Source organism: Haliotis rubra, unplaced genomic scaffold, assembly GCF_003918875.1.
Source record: "Haliotis rubra isolate DU_JTF1 unplaced genomic scaffold, ASM391887v1 Scf105, whole genome shotgun sequence".
NCBI classification, from domain to species: Eukaryota; Metazoa; Mollusca; class Gastropoda; order Lepetellida; family Haliotidae; genus Haliotis; species Haliotis rubra.
The window spans coordinates 475,525-499,546 of NW_025764948.1; the positions used below are offsets into that span (position 1 = coordinate 475,525).

General features: G+C 41.7%; 1 protein-coding gene across 1 annotated transcript in view; it reads left to right on the forward strand.

The window, feature by feature from the left end:
• Window positions 1–24,022, forward strand: part of LOC124275801 (sodium/hydrogen exchanger 9B2-like) — a 56,537-nt gene that overhangs the window by 26,501 nt on the left and 6,014 nt on the right. The window contains 10 exon segments of the mRNA XM_046711480.1: window positions 1,276–1,812; window positions 2,068–2,155; window positions 2,846–3,028; window positions 9,914–10,019; window positions 10,021–10,090; window positions 11,212–11,318; window positions 12,583–12,747; window positions 13,005–13,113; window positions 13,277–13,413; window positions 13,872–13,946. Of these exon segments, the coding sequence (XP_046567436.1) occupies window positions 1,302–1,812; window positions 2,068–2,155; window positions 2,846–3,028; window positions 9,914–10,019; window positions 10,021–10,090; window positions 11,212–11,318; window positions 12,583–12,747; window positions 13,005–13,113; window positions 13,277–13,413; window positions 13,872–13,946 (1,551 nt within the window). The 5' untranslated portion in view covers window positions 1,276–1,301.

The window sequence follows — 24,022 nt, forward strand, 5'->3', positions numbered from 1 at the left end:
ATATTATAGGATGGGGCTGTACCCAGTCGTAGAGGAAGTAGCGAAGGCCCTGGAAACTGTAGACGGGTTCCGCTTGAGGCAGTTATGTGATGTAAAACGCCAACTAGAACAAGACCGCGACACGCCGGAAAGCACTATATAAGAAGTACCATAGAGCTTTCAATGCCGCGGACGGACTGATACTGCCCTTATGGCAACCAGCATGGGACTAGGGGCGGCAGGTGTTGGGTTGTTAGCTACCATCGTGGCTGCACCTGTAGTGCTAGGTCTCGAAATAACAGCTGGGGTGACAGGGGTGTTAGGGTTGGTGCTTAAGTTTGCATCACGCAGACTGCATCGTAAGGCGTTGAAACACGACGAGATCAGAGTTCTGTCCGAAGCAAAGCTTAACACGGTAAGTGAGCGTATTTCCACGGCACTCACTGACAGTAAGATCTCAGAGGAGGAGTTTCGTTCAATCCTCTCTGAACTCACAAAATATAACAAAATGAAACGAGATTCGATCCAAGTCTCGTAAGTCTGCTATCAGCGAGGACGAGAAAAAAAAGTACATAGAACAGGGGATACAAAAAGCCCAGCAAGCCTTCATTACGAACACCAAAGAGATCATAGGCGATTCACATTAAACTGTTTCATCGATGTCAACGTGTCATAGCGGCACGTGGAGCTATTATAGACGTAGCCAAGCTTTGGATGATGCAATCCCAGGATAGACCCGTTAAACCGACATACTTCAGCCATGTCCCCGGTAGCTCAGTCGGTTAAGTGGTGCAGCTGTGAGGTATACATGTGGGGTTCGTATCCCACTAGCGCCTCAAACTTTTTTATAGTAGGGGTAATGGTAGCTGGATCAAGGGTCCGACCAAAGCCTTATTTGTGAAATAAGGCTTTGCAGAGGCTTTTGTTGGACTTGATCTCGGACAATCATTGTATATACTACTGTTTGTCCTAGGCCAAAGTTTCCCCGGGGAAGGTTTGGCCAGGGGGAAAGTTTGGCCTGTTACACCGGCACCCTGTCTAAACCAGCAGTTTATTTCGGTCCCTGTTTAGACAGGTTTCACTGTAATTGAAATCTTATTTTATGTTACTGTAAAATATAGATATGGCAAAATAGAGGAAAATAGCATAAAAGCAATAAATACCAGCTATCTGTTGTGACAGATCCACATATTTGAATAATTTAATCTGTAAATCCTAAAAAATTAGAACCCCCTCAACCTAAATCAGACCATTTCTGCTGGTTTACAATCATAACACAATACCTTTTGTTGTCAGGTGACAGAAACACTGTGTAAGCAGCCATGTCAGAAGGGCAGGTGAACAAGGCCAAGGAAGCAGACGGCCTAGCTATGCAGAGCCACAATAACAGCTCGGCTAAGCTGTCAAAAACTGACATGTTTTCGGAAGGCTCTGCAACCATGGATCAAGATGGAGAGGTGCAGCTTGAAGTCACAGAAGAACTCCCAAAGTCCGAACAACCAAAGAAGTGCCTTGCTCTACGGACTTGCTGCCATAGGACCTTCAAACCCATTCAAACACACTACAATCCATTGCCAGAAAATGCCACGCTTGGTCAAAAAGTGAAATATTTTTTTATGTGTCCGCCCCATGGGAAAGTAGGAGGCTTTCTGCTGTTGCTGTTCATGTTTGGGGTGTGGCTCGCAGTCTTGATCTCATTGACTGGGGCGGAGGCTCTTCCAGGTGGCAACCTGTTTGCATTGCTTGTGTTGTTTGTTGCCTGTTGGTTTGGTGGATATTTGGTGTCACTGGTTAAAAACATCATCCCTTTCCTGCCCCTTCCACCGTTGCTAGGTAAGTTGTAAATGGTGATGATGTGTGCCCTCGATTTTTCTTGACTTGAGCTGTCCTTTGACTTGAGTTAGCTAGCTTGAACATTTTGGCAGTGTTTTCAGAAGATTGAAGTGTTAATATATTGAATGAAATTAGCTAACTAGGCTGGAAAAGTGAAATGAAAATCATGCTGATAATGCTATGATTTTAAAGGAACTACTAAGAAAAATATCCAATATAAATCATTTTAATGATGAAGCGCTATTTTCCTTCCAGGCATGTTGATTGTAGGAGGAATCCTGCGAAATGTTCCCCACATTGCCATCTCCACTGATATACACCCAGCCTGGTCATCAGGAGCCCGGTAGGTTGTCACACACTGTTTGTTTGTTGTTAGGAAAGCAGGATACTGGCTATAACATGGTGACCTGCATATATATTTAGGTCTGGGTCAGATTGATATTACAAGTAATGATCCATGCTGTTGGGATGTGATGACTCTCAATCAACCAGTTGATCAAGTCCAATCAACAGACCCATTAAGTTCCCTCTTATGACCAGCATAGCATGTATGGGACCAATCCTTACCCAGATTCCCTGTAGGGAAACCATTGCTGGAAAATGGTGGGTAGTTCAATCTGTTCTAAAAACAAACAAAATGTGAAAACTGAAAACAGGGTAAGGAATATAATGCATTATTTTAGAGAGTAAGGAAATTAGTTCTAGGGTACCTGAATAAAAGTCCAGCAAGTTTAACCCTTGACCAGATTGTATGTTGTAATCACTGGCTACATGCCTGCTGTAACACTATGTGAAGAAATTACAAATAGTATATTCATATTCAAGAAACGTTTCATGTTTTTAACAGCTAAGTGTTTATGGTTATGTAACTAGAAATAATTGTAGGTTGAAATAGGTTGATAGTGAGAGGAAATAAATTTTGATTTGGAACCAACTGAACATTCATAGTTTCTAAGCCTTCAGTACAGTTCTGAGAAGCTAACATGTCAGCGCTTTTCCTAGTGATGTTAATGTTATGACGTTTATGTTCCAGGAATATGGCTCTGGGCATCATCCTACTGCGAGCCGGACTCGGGCTTGACCCGTCTGCTCTCAGGAAGCTCTCTTTTGTCGTCTTCAGGCTGGCCTTCTCACCGTGTCTGATGGAGACGGTTGCTGATGCAGTTGCAGCACATCTCCTGCTTGGATTTCCCTGGGAATGGGGCTTCATGCTCGGGTAAATACACGGGAATTGGGCTTCATGCTCGGGTAAATACGGGAATGGGGCTTCATTCTTGGTAAAAATACTGGGAATGGGGCTTCATGCTCGGGTAAATACACAGGGATGGGGCTTCATGCCCGGGTAAATACAGGAATGGGACTTCATTCTTGGGTAAAGACACAGGAATGGGGCTTCATGCTCAGGTAAATACACAGGGATGGGGCTTCATGCTCGGGTAAATACACGGGAATGGGGCTTTATGCTTTCGGGTAAATACACGGGAAGTGGATTTCATTATCGTGGGAGCGATGTTTCATGTGTGGTTAAATACATGCATGCTCACGCACACAGTAAATACACAAGAGCTGCCTTCATGCTTGGGTATATACATGGGTGGGTGGTTTCATGTGGGGGTAAATACACATGAGTGGTGCTTCAAGCTTTGATAAATGCATTGGACCAAAGCTTGGTAGCATCTGCTTGAGTAAATACACGGGAGCTTTATTTCATGTGCTTCATGTGCAGGTGAATAGGGTGAGATTGAGCTTCGTGTGCAGGTAAATAGAGGGAGATTTGGCTTTTTGTGCAGGTAAATAGAGGTAGATTGGGCTTCATGTGCAGGTAAATAGAGGGAGATTGGGCTTCATGTGCAGGTAAATAGAGGGAGATTGGGCTTCATGTGCAGGTAAATAGAGGGAGATTGGGCTTCATGTGCAGGTAAATAGAGGGAGATTGGGCTTCATGTGCAGGTAAATAGAGGGAGATTGGGCTTCGTGTGCAGGTAAATAGAGGGAGATTGGGCTTTTTGTGCAGGTAAATAGAGGTAGATTGGGCCGTGTGCAGGTAAATAGAGGGAAATTGGGCTTCATGTGCAGGTAAATAGGGGAGATTGAGCTTCATGTGCAGGTAAATAGAGGGAGATTGGGCTTCATGTGCAGGTAAATAGAGGGAGATTGGGCTTCATGTGCAGGTAAATAGAGGGAGATTGGGCTTCATGTGCAGGTAAATAGAGGGAGATTGGGCTTCATGTTCAGGTACAGTCCGTTTGAGACAAAATGATACTGATGAATTGCAAACTAACACAAAACAAATAGACATAAAAGAATCAAACCAACCGGAGTGCAATGAGAAACAACAGACCAACTTTAGAAAAAATTGCATAATTTTGTGTCACAAAATAATAAAGTTGTTTAAGAAACTGTCATCATTTATCTGTGCATTTTCCCAGTTTGTTACAAGGGTGCATTGGCAACTAAAGGAACAGCGAAAAGCGAGTTGCACTTGCGTCGTTAACGGGTTCTCAACAAATTTTTGAGCTGGTGAGATGACACGCACCCAGCTGCACAGTCATTTCATCCTTGAAGAAATCATAGACTTTGTAAATTATAGACTTTCATTTTCTCTCACTTTGTCAATCAGCAGTAATCACATGTCTCTGGACGCCACTAATGCATCGCATCTCATTTTCGCTTTTTGTTCCTTTAGTTGCCAATGCGCCCTTGTAAGAAACTTGGAATGATGACAGTTTCTTAAACAACATCTTTTGTGACAAAAATTATGCAATTTTTAATCTAGAGTTGGTCTGGTTTTTTATTGCATTCCGTGTTGGTTTGATTCTTTTATGTCTATTTGTTTTGTGTTAGTTTGCAATTCATCGGTATCATTTTGTCTCAAACGGACTGTAAATAGAGGGAGATTGGGCTTCATGTGCAGGTAAATAGAGGGAGATTGGGCTTCATGTGCAGGTAAATAGAGGGAGATTGGGCTTCATGTGCAGGTAAATAGAGGGAGATTGGGCTTCATGTGCAGGTAAATAGAGGGAGATTGGGCTTCATGTGCAGGTAAATAGAGGGAGATTGGGCTTCATGTGCAGGTAAATAGAGGGAGATTGGGCTTCATGTGCAGGTAAATAGAGGGAGATTGGGCTTCATGCTCAGGTAAATAGAGGTAGATTGGGCTTCATGTGCAGGTTCCAGGAGAGGAGATTGGGCTTTATGTTCAGGTAAATGGGGAGATTGAGCTTCATGTTCAGGTAAATAGAGGGAGATTGGGCGGAGTAAATCATCATGTTCGGTAAATAGAGGGAGATTGGGCTTCATGTGCAGGTAAATAGAGGGAGATTGGGCTTCATGTGCAGGTAAATAGAGGGAGATTGGGCTTCATGTGCAGGTAAATAGAGGGAGATTGGGCTTCATGTGCAGGTGAAATAGAGGGAGATTGGGCTTCATGTGCAGGTGAAATACATGGCAATGGGACTTCATGTGCAGGTAAATACATTTCTGCTACAACATGATAAATGCAGTGCGTTGTATTCCACGTAGGTGAACAAAGTGTTCTTGTATTTGAAGACATCAAACTGTTAAGGGAGGTAACTCTAGGTGTAAAGTATTGTCAAGATGGTATGTATCCAGTTTGGGTAACAATTGATGGGTAACAATACTTTTTGTTTCAGAGTGTGAATGAGAGTGAGCAAGTATGTGAATATAGTTCAGCACATATTAAAGCAGTGGTCACATAAAGTATGTTTATTTTTCCTCATCCTGACTCATGCTTATTTGCTTTCTCTTCCTTCTATTCCTTCTATGCAAATGGTAGTGGAACACTTGAATCCCTTGTAGTTCCCTGAAGAGGACGTAAAAGTTCTCTCACCCACGAGTTGCCTCCCTTTTCCCACGCAACAGTCACGTGACCTGCCATCCTTGACACTCTCTTCGTCATATGAGCGAAACATTCTCAAGCACAACATTAAACCCAATTCCACCACCACCTTGTCACTCTCTCCTTCATCGCCCAAGCGGATGGTTGGGTGAGCACTAGAGTCCCGTGTATACGGCACCATATCCTTAAATATTTAGATCCTGTATTCAAATTAAGCTGTGTATGATTTTGGTTATATTTAGTTTTCATCGTATGCCAAAATTTTGGAAAAATTATTCATATTTTGTGACATTTATTCATCATAGTGTAGTTTGTTTACATTTGATGAAATCTTGTAGTGATTGCAGGTACCGTCTATCAGCGGCTGAGTTTTCTCCCCCAATGCCCGTCATGCATTAATCCATGTTCTTCCAGCTTGCGTTGCAGATACTGTATTAAATTATCAGATTTGCAATTTAATCATTATTTATCTTATATCTATAGACGAGCGATAGACCAGGAGAGGAAGTCATCTCAAGTCACTGCTGGTAATGCCGGTAACCGAATGCACTCGCGAATGCACACTTTCGTGAATGCACTCATGAAATCAGTCAGAGCGAGAATCAGATGAAGAAAGTGATGGCATCCTTTCGGATTCGGAAGTTACATCCTGGATCACGAGTGGTCTGGACTTTAGCGTCTCCATCCAAAGAGACTGACTGAGTTTAGTTTTCGCCGCTTTTAGCAATATTCAAGCAATATCACGCAGGGGGACACCAGAAATGGGCTTAACACATTGTGTGTGAATCGAAGGATTTCGAGCGCGGACGAATAGCCAGCGCTTTAACCACTAGGCTACCCCACTGCCCCTCCATCCAAAGAGCGAATGAAGTAATCGTACAAGATGTTGAATGAGGATTTCGGCTCTCTCACGATCCCGCCCATCGAACCAGAGTTTAGGTCGGTTAAAAAAGACATCATACCCCCGGCGAAGTAGACGTTCATCTAGAATTTAAGACCAACGATTACGTTCACACACAGTATTCATCGGTGAGACGATGCAGTTACGACAGCTGCCCAATAATAAGAAGTTGAAGAATATAGACGCAACTGCCAGAGTGATAGTCTACTTACATCAGCACTAAGTGGATAATAATTTCTCTCGCTTTTACTCAACCAACTACATCCGTGTTCACTTGTGTTATTCTGGGACAAGCCGAATAAGCGAGGTTACGGACAAGACCGAGTGATGACGAAGGAACCAACGACTGCACAAGATTTCATGATGATCAATTTGCTGCAACACCGGTGACGTCACATAGCTGGAATCTGATTGGTCCATGAGAGACAACGCCCTGCGCAGAAGGTGGTCGCAGTTCACGTACCAGGAAGTCAACCCTTCCAACGTGGAAAGACTTCATCTACAGTCTAGATAGCAGTGTACAACGTGGTTCCATCGTCTTCACGGGATGCATAGAGGTCTTCTTCTGACAGCAGATTAAAAGTTCTTTATCTGGGGGCTCGCAGTAACAAGTGACAGATGGTTTCTGTTCGCGGGAACCAGTCTACTATAAATAGACTTCACATCGATGTCAGCTCGCTTTCAACATAGATCGTTGGCGATTTGAAGACGAAGAATGATGCATCATTGCTGCATATCATCGAGATTCCGGTAATAACATCTTCTTAACCGCAGAAGCATGTACCTGGTTGGAATTACCTCAACCATATAACTGTTTTACATGAGTAATCAGCTGATTGGAGCGCGCCTCGACAACAAACAGGCGTTGTGCTGTGTATCTGGTGGAAGCGTTGCAGTTAGCAAGATTTGTTGTCAATCGATGAGTCAAGATTCAAGCCATGATTCCAGAAACAGTCATCTCTCCGTTACCTCTACGAACATGGCAGTACCTCCTTGGTCTACTCACTTCAGACCAAGACTTGACTTGCAGAGGGAGACTTCAACTGTGTCCGATGCAACGATTTCTGGCAAGACACCTGGACAGCACGGACGTGATTTTTCTACCAGTCTCAAGACGTATCTGTTCTGGTGGACTCACAAGTCGAATATCTGCAGAGGGACCTATTTAGAAGAGCCGGTCTTCGACACGCACCTCTACATAGATACTTTACTACAAAGATGGGGAGCGCGCATCTCGACAATGAAGTGGCATCAGGGAAGTGGTTGAAACAAGAACAACATCGTCACATCAACCAGTTAGAGATGAAAGCTGCAATCAACATGCTAGCAGAGGCTCCATCTCGCCCACTTCATCCATCACTCATGGAATGGATGCTCCACTCAGAGAAGTTCCGGCTCATCATAATGGAAAGAGGTTCTCCCTTCATAGACCTGTTCGCCACAAGGTTCAACAAACAACTACAGACATTCGTCTCACCAGTACCAGATCCTCAAGCCTGGGCAACAGATGCACTGAGCATATCCTGGGAAGGACTAACCGCATGTTCGCGTTCCCACCACCGGTTCTACTACTTCAAGTACTATTGAAGATCAAGCAGACCCAAGTGCTACAATTGACTTTGGTCGCACTCTACTGGCCAGAGAGAGAGTCTGGTTCCCAGATTCTTATAGAAGAACTCGGAAGTCCAACCATGAAACTACCAGAGTGGACGAACCTGTTCGTACATCTGCACACCAAGCAAGCTCATGGGGAACCTGTTAACGTTCCAGCTACACGTAAGGATCGTGTCTAGATTTGCTCGAAGAAAAGAGGATACTCCGCCAGAGCAGTGAAAGGAGTAACCCTAGTACTACGCAGATCAACTTGTACGACGACAAGTGGCAGAGAGTTGAACAGTTAGCAGTGCGCGGAAAGGCTTCACAGCAATGAAAGTGAATCATTCTCAAATATCGGAATATCTATGTCACTTTAGATATATGAGACGATTGAAAGATTCGACATTATCTACATACCTGGCAGCTATCAGTACAGTCGTCATGATGAAGATAAGCATCAAGCTGACGAAAGTGCCAGAACTACTTGCTCTACTATGCTCCTTCAAGCTAGAAGACCAGCAGAAGAAATTCAGAGCACCAGTTTGGGATCCTCGCCTTAGCCTCGGCAGCTCGGATGTCAGAGATATATGCGCTGGACTTTGGACGAACTAGATTCGACATGGGTAACCAAGCGCCTATTCATCCCCTTTTGTCAGCAGACAAGACTGTAGAAGTCTCGAAGACAACAATATTATTTTGAATGTGAGCTGACAAAGCAGCAGGACTAGAACCTCCAAGAGCTTCCAACCCATACGAAGTCAGAGCACTAGCGTCCACACTCGCTCTGCACGGAAGCTGCTAGATATCAGCTATAATGGAGGGCTGCTTTTGGGAGTCGGACACGGAGTTTGCCAACCTCTACCTTAGAGACATCACCGCCGAGGACGTCTCTGGCATTCACCAGTTTGGGCTACTTGTTGTAGCACTACAACTAACGGTTCCACAAAGGCGCTGAGTTGGGAATCTCACCCTTTATCACGTTGACTTGTTGATAACCTTCACTCTGGAGAGTTTTGGTTGAGAGTCCATGCGCTCCGTCTACACCAGATTAGCAGGACTGATTAAGACTTACCTATACGATAAGGGGTCGCAACTCATTTATGGTAACGATCTTATCATAATCTATGGGTTGTTTATAGATAACTAGTAAGAAGATACTAGTATATCTGAAATCCACATGAATCTAAAAAGATTCACTTGTTTTAGAGAAGTATGACAAGATGTGGTCCCCCTTAGCTGACAGCGGAAGTTAGAAGAACAGGATCCAGGAAGTGCTGTTACACAGTTCCCATTTGGGGAATACAGAACGTATCTAAGGACAGCTGATGAATCCACGAAGTGGCTTGACCCACCACCAATCCGTCGGATACTGGAAGCAAATAAGCATGAGTCAGGATAAGGAAAAATATGTAATTTTTTGAGTAAAATTGATATTTTATACTTATCCTGACTCATGATGTCAAGCCCTCCCAGCCTCCCCGCAGAAGACACTTCGGGTTTTCCAGCCACCAAGGTGCATGGGCTTCAGGAGAGAGTGACAAGAATGGCAGGTCACATGACGGGAAAAGGGAGGCAACTCGTGGGTGAGAGAACTTTTACGTCCTCTTCAGGGAACTACAAGGGATTCAAGTGTTCCACTACCATTCGCATAGAAGGAATAGAAGGAAGAGAAAGCAAATAAGCATGAGTCAGGATAAGTATAAAATATCAATTTTACTAAAAAAATTACATAATGTGTGTTTCAGGTTTGTGATTGCTGCAGTGTCCCCAGCGGTGGTGGTCCCTTGTCTGCTGGCATTGCAGGAACAGGGGTATGGAGTGGACAAGGGCATCCCCACCCTCGTCATCGCGAGCGGCCAGTATTGATGATGTTCTTGCCATCACTGGCTTCGGTGTTGTGATGGGTATTGCCTTCTCACAAGGTGCGTACCTTGTCTGACTACACTCTTCAACAGTTTCATATATGTGTTCCCAAATACAGATTCATCGGATCCAGACTTGATAACTTATATTGATGACACAGTTTAATAACAGTCACCCTCGGACCTCAGAATCTCTGGGACTGCAGGGTTGAATAGATCCTCATGAACTTGTGCTTGTCTTAAGGACCATTTAAAATGCGTTTTATGTTTAACACTGCACTTGAGAATAATGAAGCAATATTCCTGTCTGTAAATAAATGAATATGAATCAGTGATTTGTGCTATGAGCACCTCTTAAAACTGTCATAGGTAACTGGAACCAGTTTTAACCAGGAATCCTCTCTGTGTTAAACCATTGACAAGTGACAGTTGATGGTTACAGTGTGATGTGGCTAGTTATGTCCCATCATTGCCAGGGATCCTCACTGTGTGAAACCATTGACAAGTGACCGTTGATGGTGACAGTTGATGGTTTCAGTGTGATGTGGCTAGTTATGTCCCATCATTGCCAGGGATCCTCACTGTGTGAAACCATTGACAAGTGGCAGTTGATGGTTACAGTGTGATGTGGCTAGTTATGTCCCATCATTGCCAGGGATCCTCACTGTGTGAAACCATTGACTAGTGGCAGTTGATGGTTACAGTGTGATGTGGCTAGTTATGCCCCATCATTGCCAGGGATCCTCACTGTGTTAAACCATTGACAAGTGACAGTTGATGGTTACAGTGTGATGTGGCAAGTTATGTCCCATCATTGCCAGGGATCCTCTCTGTGTGAAACCATTGACAAGTGACAGTTGATGGTTACAGTCCGATGTGGCTAGTTATGTCCCATCATTGCCAGGGATCCTCAATGTGTGAAACCATTGACAAGTGGCAGTTGATGGTTACAGTTCGATGTGGCAAGTTATGTCCCCTCATTGCCAGGGATCAGGACATTATGAAGCACTGGTTTGTCCTTTCCAGATCTGATTTCTTATCCACACATTATAATTGTTTATGTGTTATTAACAGAAAACTTGTCCATTCATTTGTTACCTTATTGCTGTATGCAGGATCTAGTTTACTATCTAACTGCTCCTGAATTTTCACTGGCCATGCACTGTTCTGTTTACCTCTAGGCAACTTGGTGTGGACCCTGCTGAAGGGCCCCTTGGAAGCCGTGGTGGGCGTCGCCCTGGGTGTTGTGGCTGGGGTCATACTCTGGTACTTCCCACAACGCAGCAGTGTAAGTTGACCCTGGTGTACACCTCCTCCTCATTACTGGTTCATGTAAATATGGTAATATTTAAACTATGCACTGTACCTGAAATACAAAGGTGTCTTTGTTTTATAGAGATGTGTTGTTGTAATGTTGAATCTTCAGGTTTCAAGTTAAGACTGGGTAAAGGACTGTTCATGCATCATTTCAAATCGTAATAAGTTACAATCCATTAACACCAGTAGAATACGTGTAACTGCAAGTGATCTCATTTAAAAAACATGAAAGATTGTTGAAGAGTTGAAGAGTTGAATCTGTCCACACTGATTGAGACTGGAGTCTCTGTCCAATTTAGACATCAGGCCTGGTTAGACAGAAGAGTTATGTACCTGGTCACTCATGCAAAATGAACAGACAGTAGTTATGATGTGTGAATGTGTTCAACTATACGTAAATGATATTCCTTCAGAAAGGCTGACACCCGGTTTTAAAGTAAATGCACAAACCTAATCCTAGCAATGGCATTTAGGAACTGTGACAGTGGTCATGGCTATGCATAGTCTACAGATAACATTACATACAAAAGATGGTGGAAAACATAACCATAAAAAAATATGCAGTCATCACATTTTCATCTGTTTGTCTCATTTGAATGTGTGTTATTTGGCACCTCCTCCCATTCCTTCACAGAACTAGGAGATCACATGACCAGTAGAAGTATCAATGTGAGAAAGGAAGGCAGTTCTTTATCAAATGTCCCTGTTTGAGCTGTTTTATGGTTATGTCAACAGATTCCACAATATTATCTCTGCCTGTGCATCTATATTCAGTCCACATTATTTTACCTTGGGACCGTTCATAATTTGATTTATGGTGAAGGGGGCTGATGATGATTTTAAGGGGGGTTACCTAATTTGTTCTGGGGAGGGGGGAGGAAGACATTGATTTCGTACTTGACATGCAGGCGGGTCCACATTTTACATGCTTCTCCATATTCATCATCATCACCCACCCTAGCCATAATTTATGAATGGTCCCCTAGTGATTTGGTGCTGAGATGTGTGAGAACAGCTTACCTGAGACTTGTGATAAGTTAATCTAGATGAGAGCATCAATTATATAATACAATCTTCCATCCCATAATTTCAGTCCAGAAGCTGGAGGGAGGGAAATCTGGGTAAAAACAATAACCGTTGATGACCAATGAGTACGTTAAATCCGGGACCATAAAGAGTCAATATATACAGAGAACAGTGTGAGTTGAGGATTACAGACTTCAATGTTGTTGCAGAAAAACCTGGTGTTGTTTCGGTCCGTGATGTTGGTTGGGTTCGGTCTGATGGCCATCTTCCTCTCCACTTACCTCAAGTGGGCGGGGTCTGGGCCCCTGGGGTGCCTCACTCTCGGATTTGTGGCTGCACTGAAATGGAGGAAAGAGTTCAAGGAGGGTGAACAGGTGAGTCAGTAACTAATTCATTTAGAACATTTGTCCACTTCCTTTCTATTGAGACTGATATTCTCTCTTCAGGCTCTGAAACCCTAGTATTGTGTGTCCATATGTTCATCACTTGCCATGTGTTTGTAAGGTTTGCTTGTTAGAAAGAACGTTTATCTCTTGCTTCTTATGGAGAGAGGTTCTTATGTGTTTGCATGTTTATTGACATTGCAGCAGACGTTTTGGGATTGTGATGTCGTGAAATTGAATGTTTCCAGAATCCGATTGAGGGTGTGGTGGGAGTCTTATGGATGATCTTTCAACCATTACTGTTTGGTCTGATTGGAGCTGAGGTGGAGATCGCGACTATTGACAAGAACACCATTGGTAGGTTCTGCTGTGTAGAGAACATAAACATGAACAACATCAGTAGATTTGTGTGGAGAATATCAACAAGACCACAATTATTAGCTTTGTTTAATTATTTGATAAGAGGATCTCCTGCTGTAGTGCTTCTGAGTTATTTATCCAGATGTGTTGTATTCCTTAGGTCTTGGCCTAGCCACTCTTGGAATCGGGTTGGCAGTACGGATGGTGGTGTCCTTCCTGGCAGTGTTCTTCACCCCTCTCAACAAAAAGGAGAGGATGTTCATTCCATTTGCATGGCTTCCCAAAGCTACAGTCCAGGTGGGTGGGTGACTGATTGCAGCAGACGATACGTCAGTGATCATTCTCTGGTGATTTGTCAGAGCTTTGTATTTGGTAACAAATGGACCTTGATTTAAATGGCTATTTTCCCCACATTGGTCTGAGAATGAGGGGAATAGGTGTCCACACTAGTGAATGACCTGGGAATGCAAATTGTGTTTGTGAGTTGTGATTTAGCTGTTTGGAGACGCTTTTGGCTAAATTAATCTCCACAATTTGATTTCTGCTTCACTTTGTTTTATTCCATAACAATTTTAGATCTCAGCTCCATTATTTTGGAAACAGATCTGACATGGATCCCAAAGACATGTACAAGAAAGGACTGTAATGTATTGTTAGCATTCACATTTACATTCTAGTGTTTGTAATCTAAACGATACTACTTTCAAAGAACTGTATGAATATGTTGTTTTGAAATAAGTATTGTTTTTCTGCAGGCTGCTATTGGTGCCAAAGCCTATGAAATGGCTGTTTCTGAAGGAAAACCAGAGCTGGAGAATTTAGGCAAACAGGTCAGTAAGAATTGTCTCCCTTTTGTATGAGGGTCCATAAACATTGCATGCTGGGATTGGGAAGGGAAGTGGGACTAATGATTGGTCATAGGTGGGGTTGATGTTGTTGCTTATTGTTTGACCATTTCATGCATTTTGTGTTTTATTTCTTAACTTAGCACAAGAATGGTTGGAAAGTTGAATAACTAATGTCAGGGCCAAGGCTTAACACTAACTGTTCACCGTATATTGTGCTTGCTGATACACTCATTAGGAAGGACAAACCAAAACGTTCAGCTTAAGAATAGTACTCCCTTGTTTGGTTTTTAGCATGCTTTATGTTGTAACAAGTGTGTACATGCAGAGATATACATTTACCACTGATTGCATTCTTGCTTATTTCAGTTTTGGCTTTAACACTTCATGTGCGCCATTAACTGTTTTGTGTCACTTTCAGCACAGCCGATACTTTGCTTCCACTGATTTTTTGGTTTTGTACTTTACTTTCAGCTTAAGTTTTGATTATTTTCTAACATTCCTTTAAAAAAATGTACCCATTGTCATCTTGACTATAAACTGATCATAGTTGCGATTACTTATTGTCCAAATCTATCTTTTCCAGTTTTCAGGCAGTATTTCAGCCATATGTCATGTATAGAATAAGTTGGACATTTATAGCATATAAAACCTGTCAGTGTTTGACAATGAGACGAGGATATCATTGATTTGACTTTTAAGAAATGACAAAAAGTCCTAGACCATCAGCATCTGAAGTTAGAGCACCATTGCAGGACTTGCAGTACTGTTGCTTCCGACATGCTACCCCAGGTAGATTTACATCTTCCAGGGTTTTTAAGTTGGCTACTGTGCTCTCTACAGTTTGATATGAATTTTTTGTTGTGTTGTAATAAGCACCCTTCTTTTGATCAATCTTCTAAGTGTATCGGTGCTTGTCTCAGCTTGTGATACTGTCATAACATTGTTCAGCATGCAACACTCACTGTGGGTCATTGCACGCTCAGAATGTTCAGTTGGGTATGTTTAATTTTATGGTTTTCTTTGTAAAGCAACATTAACACACCTAACAATAACAAAAAATAATATGTCCATACTGATGGAATAGTGTATGCTAATATGTGGGGCGGTGGGGTAGCCTAATGGTTAAAGCGTTGGCTCGTCACGCCGAAGACCCGGATTCGAATCCCCACATGGGCACAATGTGTGAAGCCCATTTCTGGTGTCCCCCGCCGTGATGTTGCTGGAATATTGCTAAAAGCGGCATAAAACCAAAACTCAGTCAGTCAGTATGCTAATATGTAAATATGTGCACAAAAGGACCAATGGCAGAACTATAAATTGAATTATCACCTTTTATTGTACAGATCAATGCATACGTTGCTATTTGTGGTTTCTTTGTGTTTTCATATGAGAACTATAACATACCCATTTCTATCTGTTATATATTTGAGGCATGATCAAAGGTATCAGTAATGTCTAACAGCATTATCTAGGCACCATTTTTATGGTGCATCATTTGAACTGTTTTCCCTGAGGATAACCAATAATGAAACTTTGACTCATAATTGATTGTTAGTGATTGTAACGAGTATACAACATTCTGAAATCATGTTTATTAACACCTTTTCTTTCCACTCTGCATTTCTGATGATCCGGACAACAACTTGACCTTCAACCCATCTGTGACCTTCAATGATCTTATCTCCAACTGTGGCACACTTGGATATTCCTGGAAAACCTCGTCTGTATATGGCTTGTTTATTCTGTTTGCATATTGTTACAACATATGTATTCATCATGTTTTTTATGAATTCACAACTTTTTTTTATGCATTCGCTGCTTTTGAAATCACTTCTGCTTTTGCATCTACCTTGTCTTCATTTTGTGTCATTTACACTCATTATGTTGTGTGATTTCTTAAAATTGATTTCTTGGTAATATGCTCATGTTTTATGGATACTATTTTTCAAATGCATCCTGCTGATATGTTGACTAAACCTCTGTAATTGTTCCATTCATTCTTTTACCTTCATATTTACTGCATGTTTTGAATCCTGTGTTGAAATTTGAATTCAAATTGATATCCTGCTGTGGGGTTGATGTGTTACACATTCAGGTTTTACAACTGGCTGTGTTATCCATTTTGGTGACGGCACCCCTTGGGGCAGCCATTGTGTCCATTAGTGGGCCACGGTTGCTGAATCAGACACCAAAAGGCAACGGGGCTGATGTTGAGGTTGCTGAAGTTGCTTTAACTCTGAGGGATGATGAAGAAGAGAAGGAGGCAGAGGAAGAAGGCGGCCTCAGGGAGAAAATGCTTCAATAAGGAAGCCATGAAGAGAGTGTGGTCATATCTAGTTAGAACACAAGCTGAAGTTCCGTCCTGAAGAAAATCTGGTCATATCTGGTTAGAATACTGGCTGAAGCTCTGTCCTGAACAAAGAGCTTGATGACATTCATCTGCTGAAGTCGGGTCCAGAAAGGGCTCCAGATTTCAGTACTGGTCATACTGGGGAACTTCTCAGAGGATCTGCCACCACCTGATTCATCACGGCTACAAGACCTACAAGCTCTTCTCAGGAAAAAAAGATGAACAATTACTTTAAGTTATTACTATTAGTTCTGTCAGTAATTTCTGGAACAAATATTGTATTAAAACATCCCAGGGTGACATGAATATGAAATGGCTGTTTCACATATGTTTCCCAATCATCATGTTTGGGTCACACCATCAACCACCGTTTCTTGTTGAATCTGCAGGCTACTATGACAACATGGCTCACTATTTGTCTGCAAATTTTGCCAGTAGTACACAGATCAAGTTTAGTTATATTTCTTTGAGTCTGTTGGGCACAGCTTGTGATAAAGAAGATGACCTCTTTGGGCATGTGTCCTCAAAACCTTCTGGCACATGCTACAGTAACCAGGGGCAGACACAAGGCTTAAAACTAGTCCACAGCTCACTTATAGTTCGTGCACAGCTAGATTGTAAGAGAAAAAGATTATCACTTCCAGAATTTACTAGCAGGCAGGTGGACTAGTGATGCTGTCTAACCCTGGTATAGTTCACTCACTGCTCACATCTGCTGCGGATCGTGTCTGGAGTGTCCCTGTGAATATATGAACGGGCTGAGTGTGATATAGAGTTGTTGCATCATGAAGTGTACTGGGACAATCCACTTGCTGTGATGATCTTATCTCCCAAATTAGAACTACATATAATTATAACCCCTTTACTCATTCTAATTTAAATGGCTGATCAAATAACATGTGATCACTGTATACTACTCAAACCAAGACCATTGTGAGAATACTGTGTTACCCACCAGCTGTAGTCATATGTATGAACAAATCTGATGTTCCTTAACTTGTTTGAGTAGTATACATACACTATTTCAGCTGAATGTATCAGGAAAAAGATATAGATATATTCAGGTACTTTGATTTGACTATGATTTGACTAGAAGTGGGATACAGACGGAAGTCTTTCTCACTGTGACCAATTGGGGGTTCGTCTACCAACATATCACACAAGAGAGTATCCAGTTCATTCTGTATTCCATAACTTTCTGTGTGATGAAGCACATGGAGCAGCCACTCAGTTTAGCTTCTCTCTCTCTCTCTCTGCTCTCACACCCACTCTGTCTTTGTCTTAAACTCTCATGCTGGGGCGACCCTAGACTAAGGCTTAGTCCCTCTCTCTTATCAGTAGATCTTTCCTCTGGACCAATGCTAGGGGAGACCCTTGTCCTGAACCGAGGTGCCTTATTTAGGGCCTGCAGAGACCATCTATTATGAGACAGGTCTCTGCTTAAGCTAACCCCAGATGACAAGTATTTATAGCTTTATCCCCAAACACTAGCCCATGTGTCTTAAAGGAATCTCCCCATTACCTTAAGTATGTAGGGAAAGATAAACCTTAAACACCCTGTCACACTACAATTTTGACAGATTAGGTCCTCATTGCTGAATGTAGTTAATTTAGCCGTTAGCACAGTCAGCTTGCTGTCACAGGGTAGCCAACATGGCAGGGGAGCTAACTCTGTGTTGCTCCTGGTTTGATCAACAGTCACAGAACACTGAGCTGCTGCAGTGAAGGACAGGTTGTAAGACTGACAAACTCCAAGTAATATGGCCACTCAACCTGACTAAGGTGCCAGTAGTTTTAAGAGCTCCAAAGTAATATAGATTTAGATTGAAATTTTTTGCTCTTTAAAAATATAATTTTAGAATGATTTTAAGAATATTTCCAAATACATGAGAATGAATGAAATAAACATATTGAAGATCAAGTGTTTCTCACTGTTTTCTTGATACACATTTCTTTAATCAAATTTCTAAAACTTGTTTTCATAAGAGGAGTTTCTGACTGACTCATGCTGTTATGCACTTTGCAAGAGAGGTGCATCCTACCAGTAGGTCAAGATATGCTCATATTGTCCACAAACATCGTGTGTCATCACTGATTTTCTTAGTACAATCTGTTCCTTGGATAATTGAGACTGGTTATTCTCTGGCATTTATGTTTGCTATTTACCGTGATGGCTTGCTTTGACCACACCCCCGTTTTGTGCGGACACATCGTCATCCATTTGTGTCAAGATCGTTTAGTTGAGAGTGAAAATCGGGTTTCAATCGACTTGCAGAAATAACAATAAAGAATTGGTAGGTGTCATGAGTGGAGCTCAATAGGCCAATCATCCATGATTATGTTCACATTAAGTTTTAATCCATTGCATGCGATGGTAGCGTAGCGATTGGCAAAGCAGGCAGGTACACCGAAGTATCCGGCCTTGTCATAATGCATTGTACTGTGAAGCATTTCGAGTCGGGGGTCATTTCAAATGTTTTATTTTTTTAACATCTTTAATCCTCGCAAAGACACGAGGGCCTGTGCCTGTGACCACAGGTGATCCTGAAACTGATCTTGTATTCATTCCTGGCTACTGAATCAGACATTTGCTGTGTATGTGCCACTGAATGAAGGGATCGTATTTTGCACAAATCATTGTGTATTCTCAAAAAACACTTTTTGGATAAAAATACAACTTTGTGTGAATAATGATGGCTTAAAGTAAATCCAGGGTGTATCAAGAAGTCATGACCAACATTTCCTTTGCCCTACGGAAATACGGTAAAAATACGGATTTCTTGCATATGTTATCTACCTACTATTCATGTCTATCATACACACGTGGGTTAGAATTTATCTTCAGTAACCCATGCTTGTCTTAAGACAAGACTAACAGGATGGTTGACACGTCATCATTTCCCAATTGCATAGATGATGGTCATGCTATTGATCACTGGAATATCTGATCCAGACTTTTATATTGAGAAAATACTTTGTCTGACTTAATAAGGTAAGTAAGTATAAGGGACCAGGTGTTTCTTCTTTGAGAGGCAGTTTGAAGTTGGAACATTGTGGTAGAACAACTTCTTTATTACAGTGGGAGCGAAGTTTCAGTGTAGATTCAAACTCCGTTATCAAGCAAGTGATGAACAGAATAAAGATTGTGAGAAGTTTCTGTCTTGTTGTTCTGTTGATGCAGATTAACTGGGTCATCTATACTACCGACCAAAAATAAGGGAACTGATAAAATCACAGTGAATGTATAATTGCTCTAAATGTCCACAAAGTCAGTTTTGGGTGTGAAGTTCAATATCTGGTGTGTCCATCATGTTAGGCGACACATACATGACACCTTGATGGCATACTGTTGACTAACCTCCGCTGGTTGCCCATAGTATATTGCCCTCCATTCCGCCTGAAGAGCTACCCCAAGCTGGGCCATGTTGACGGGTGCGGGGTCCCTGGCATACACCCTCCGGCCGAGAACGTCCCACAGATGCTCAATTGGGGACATGTCTGGGGATTTAGAGGGCCAGTCCAATGTCTATATTCCCTCGTCGAAATAAGCGGTGATTACTTGGGCACGATGTGGTCTGGCATTATCATCTTGGAATTCAAAATTCCTGCCGATAAGTCTGGCCAGTGGAGCCACGACAGGACGCAAAATTCCGTCAACATATCGCTGACCAGATCCAATCGCCTGTCATGTGTAATAATGCCCCACACCATGACACTACCGCCCCAATACCAATCATGGTCAATAATTGCCACTCTGGCATACCGCTCACCGCTTTTCTGCCATCTGTGAGTTGGAGGCAAAACCTTGACTCATCTGAGAACCTGGTGTAACGCCAATGGCGCAAAGCCCGTCCCAGATGCTGCCTAGTCCACACCAATCTTTGGTGCCTATGGTGAGCTGTGAGGGTGACACCCTTTACTGGCCTACCTTGCTTTCAGACGGGCTTGATAGAGTCGGTTCTTAACCGTTGATACTGGAATTCTTGTCGTCCAGTTATTGTATGGAATTCCCTATTGATAGCAGGTGCTGATTTGAACCTATTGCGTAGGGCCACTAATGTAATGAGACGATACGGTCTAGGTATCGTTGATTTTGGTCTACCACGCCCAGGTCTCATTTGACGGTACTTGTACCACAGGTGTGAAATTACACTTTTTGATTTACCCAACATTCGGGCAACTTGGCACAGTGGTGTTCCCCCCCTCTATCATACCCACAATTCTCCATTTTGTCTGTTCATTGAGGTACTGCCTCGGAGACATTTTTCAGCGTGTGTTCACCTCAATAGCAGTAGTGATTGTGAGTTCTCCAATAGGTGGATACAGTTTAGCTTCTGAGTGCACGTGCATCATGTGTTGTTCATGCATCATGTGGAATGTCATTGTGATTGGATGTTGCGTTCAGCTTGCACACATTCACCTCAACGTTAGCTGCATTCAAATTCTTAGTTCCCTTATTTTTTTTCGGTAGTATATCTGTAACAGTATTGCCCTGTATCTTGTACAAAGTGTATAGCATGTCAGTATGTCTATTGTATTTGTGAATGTTATTGATCACATCTGTCAAGTGATTTGCTATATATCAAATTATTTCAACCCTTTATAGGGAATTAGCTACAGTGACCTTGGTTTCCTGTGTTGACCTCCATTAAACGACCACTCCATGGCCATTACACGTCACACTAGACATAGGCCACTTGGTATGACTGTTGTAACTGGGTGCTAATGTTGCTTTGTTGAGCAGGATCCAGTTCAGAAGTATGTGGTCTGTGGCTGGATTTAGAATTAATAGTATTTTTGTGAGGTGAGATTTCCTGTAAGAAAGGTGGCTTCAAACCAATTCAGATCAAGCATATAAACTGAAGTGAAAGAAACACTGTCTGAAGCAATTGGTAATGACAGTACTTACTTCCTTTCCTATGCTGTGCTGATGACAGATCGATATGGTTGGTCTGCAGGTGTATCAGTCAAATCACAAACTAAACACATCTTGTTTGGGTAACAATTTTTGTCAATATTTCAGTAATGCTTGAAGAAATAGAAATAGGTATATTTAGCTTCTATTTTTAATCTTCCAGTTCCCACATGTGAAAAATCTTTAAGGGACCATTCATAATGGTTATCTCCCAATTGACAGCCAGCCAGCTGACAGACACTGAACTAGAAGGTTAATTAGGGTAACACCTACCGGTATAATGAAACAGTCCACTGTCTAGTGAGTAGAGCAGGGTGAGCCTGAAACAGGTTCGTTACTGAGAAGTTTGATTGTGGGTAAATAGAACATTGTTGTGATTAAATGATAATCGCTCTTCTCTTCTCAAAATTATTTTTACTATCAATTATTATCGAATATAAAATCAGGTTTTTTTCACTGAGAGGTTTGATTGTGTTTATTGTTTGAAACATTTTATGCATTCAAGAAAAGGTTTGGGCACAACTTATCCAACTAAGAAAAGCCCTGTCCAAAAAATAGGATATGTACAACAGAAGTTAACTGAGGTACTTTTTGTTTGAGAGATATAGATAAATGGCAGAGAGATATGTACATATTTGAGAACATTCTGCTTTTCAATTAATGAGAGACCTGCATTGCCATGAAAGGTAAGATTAAGACCAGTCAATGTTCTAATTTTAACAATACTTTCTAAAGATTTTAACTTTGATTAGTAAACAATGACATGATGCGTCACTTTTTATATTTTATAAATAAATCATAGTTAACTGACTATTTGTCATATATATCTTAATCTTGTGTGCAAAACATTTAACTTCTTTATTCCATATGAAATAATATTTAGGTGCACACTTTTCTTTCACATGGATATCAGATTTAAATGATGCAACAGAGTTGCAATTCCTAATAGCTATGGGATTATTGTTCCATATTTTAACTGCTGATCGAATAAAAGATGATGTTGAGTACCTCAGTCTTGTACATGGTTGGCTAAAATTATTGGAGTTTCTTAATTCATAACTTATCTGGTTGCCTACTACAGGTGGGAGTAAGTCCTGAAGAAAAACTGGTGGTGTTCTGTTTAGTCGGAACTTTAATTTCTGAAATGCTCCAATCATTTTAGATGTCATTAGACGAGAAGGTTAAAGCGGAATGTTTATGAAAATCAAGTTGGTTTTATTTTGTTTTTTGCAGCAGCAGCAGCATTCAAATGTGTTTTCGGCCATCTTTCAAATTAAATAATACAGCTTCAGTTTTCTTCTTGCGTTCTTATTTGGGCTATTCCATTATAATGTGTAGGTAACGGGTAGTAGCTAATCTGCTCATTGAACCGTAAATGTTGTTTTAAGGTGTCTGCGAACTGCCTGCGTGCGTAATGGGTGGACACCTTCATAATTTATGGTGGGAAGAAGATGAGAAAGAGGTGTGTATGATGATTTTAGGGAGGGGGTGTCACCCATTTTGTTCTGGGGAGGTAGAGGGGTCATCAATTTTGTACACATGTACAGCAATTGAGTACATAAATATATTAAAAAATTATTAAACTCACTCACTATTTTACAGTTCCAATATTGCTCAATGTAAGATGCCCAGTTTCGGACAGCAAAATCATGTCTGCGTTTTAAACTGGCATTGTAATCTAGTTTTCTATCCCTGTACCCTTTATGGTAATTCTAAGCTAGTTTGGACCAGACAATCCAGTGACTAACACCATTAGCATCGATCTACACAACTGGGATACAATGTTCAGGGGTCTGCAGGCCAGTAGATAATTATCCAGTTTTAGTTGAAAATGGACATACTCATCCAAGGGGCCGAGGCACATTATTTTTAAGGAATGGAGAGTTACGAGGATATTACCCTACTTAAATTACATTCAAAGTATTGGGAATATTTCTGTTATCAAAATTAAATGTCAAAGTGACAAAATGAAGGGGTTTGTTTTTAAACTGGTACACATCGCTCCATTCCTGAAAAGTAATGGAGCGAACAGACAATGGAATGACGTCACAAATGTAATTTAACCCCAGCTCACTCACTGCCTGACAGGAGCGGTGGGGTAGCTTACTGGTTAAAACATTCGCTTCTCACACAGAATACCCGGTGTAGCAGGCCATTTCTTCCCTGGTCTAAACTATCCCCGGGGAGAATCTGACCTAGGCCAAACTTAACCCGGGGGAAGTTTTGTCCTAGGGGAAGTTTTGTCCTAGGATATATCTTACCCTGGGGAAAGTTTGGGCTAGGTTAAAGGTCCCTCCTCCAAGTTTTCCCCCCCCTGTTCAAACTAGGATATTTTGTTCTGTTTTCTAGTAAAAGGGGTGTGTGGAATTCTGGCCTAGCTAGGCTACTCCTTCCCGACACTTGCTTTTATATCAAAAGCTGGAGCACAAGTTATTTCAAACCTCAAACCAACAATAGTTTTGGCTTAAATTTTGGTACGCATTTTTGCCAAATAGTCCATTCTTGCCACATGGCTACAATGTATGAAGCCCATCCCGGTGTTTCCCACCGTGCTATTGCTGGGTTATTGCTAAAAATGGAGTAAAACCAAACTCAAGCATTCATTCACTGCCTGACATGGAGGATGTGAAGGTCCATTCCCTCTTCTTGGGTTACCACTCTCCCATCTTGATGTGTCTGGATTCCACAATAAACTACATAAGACTCGGTTTATCCACAGAAATTGATAGTTCTGATTTAAACAATGAAATTTTATGAAGAAATGCGATTTATGTAAAATCTCATAAAATTTCA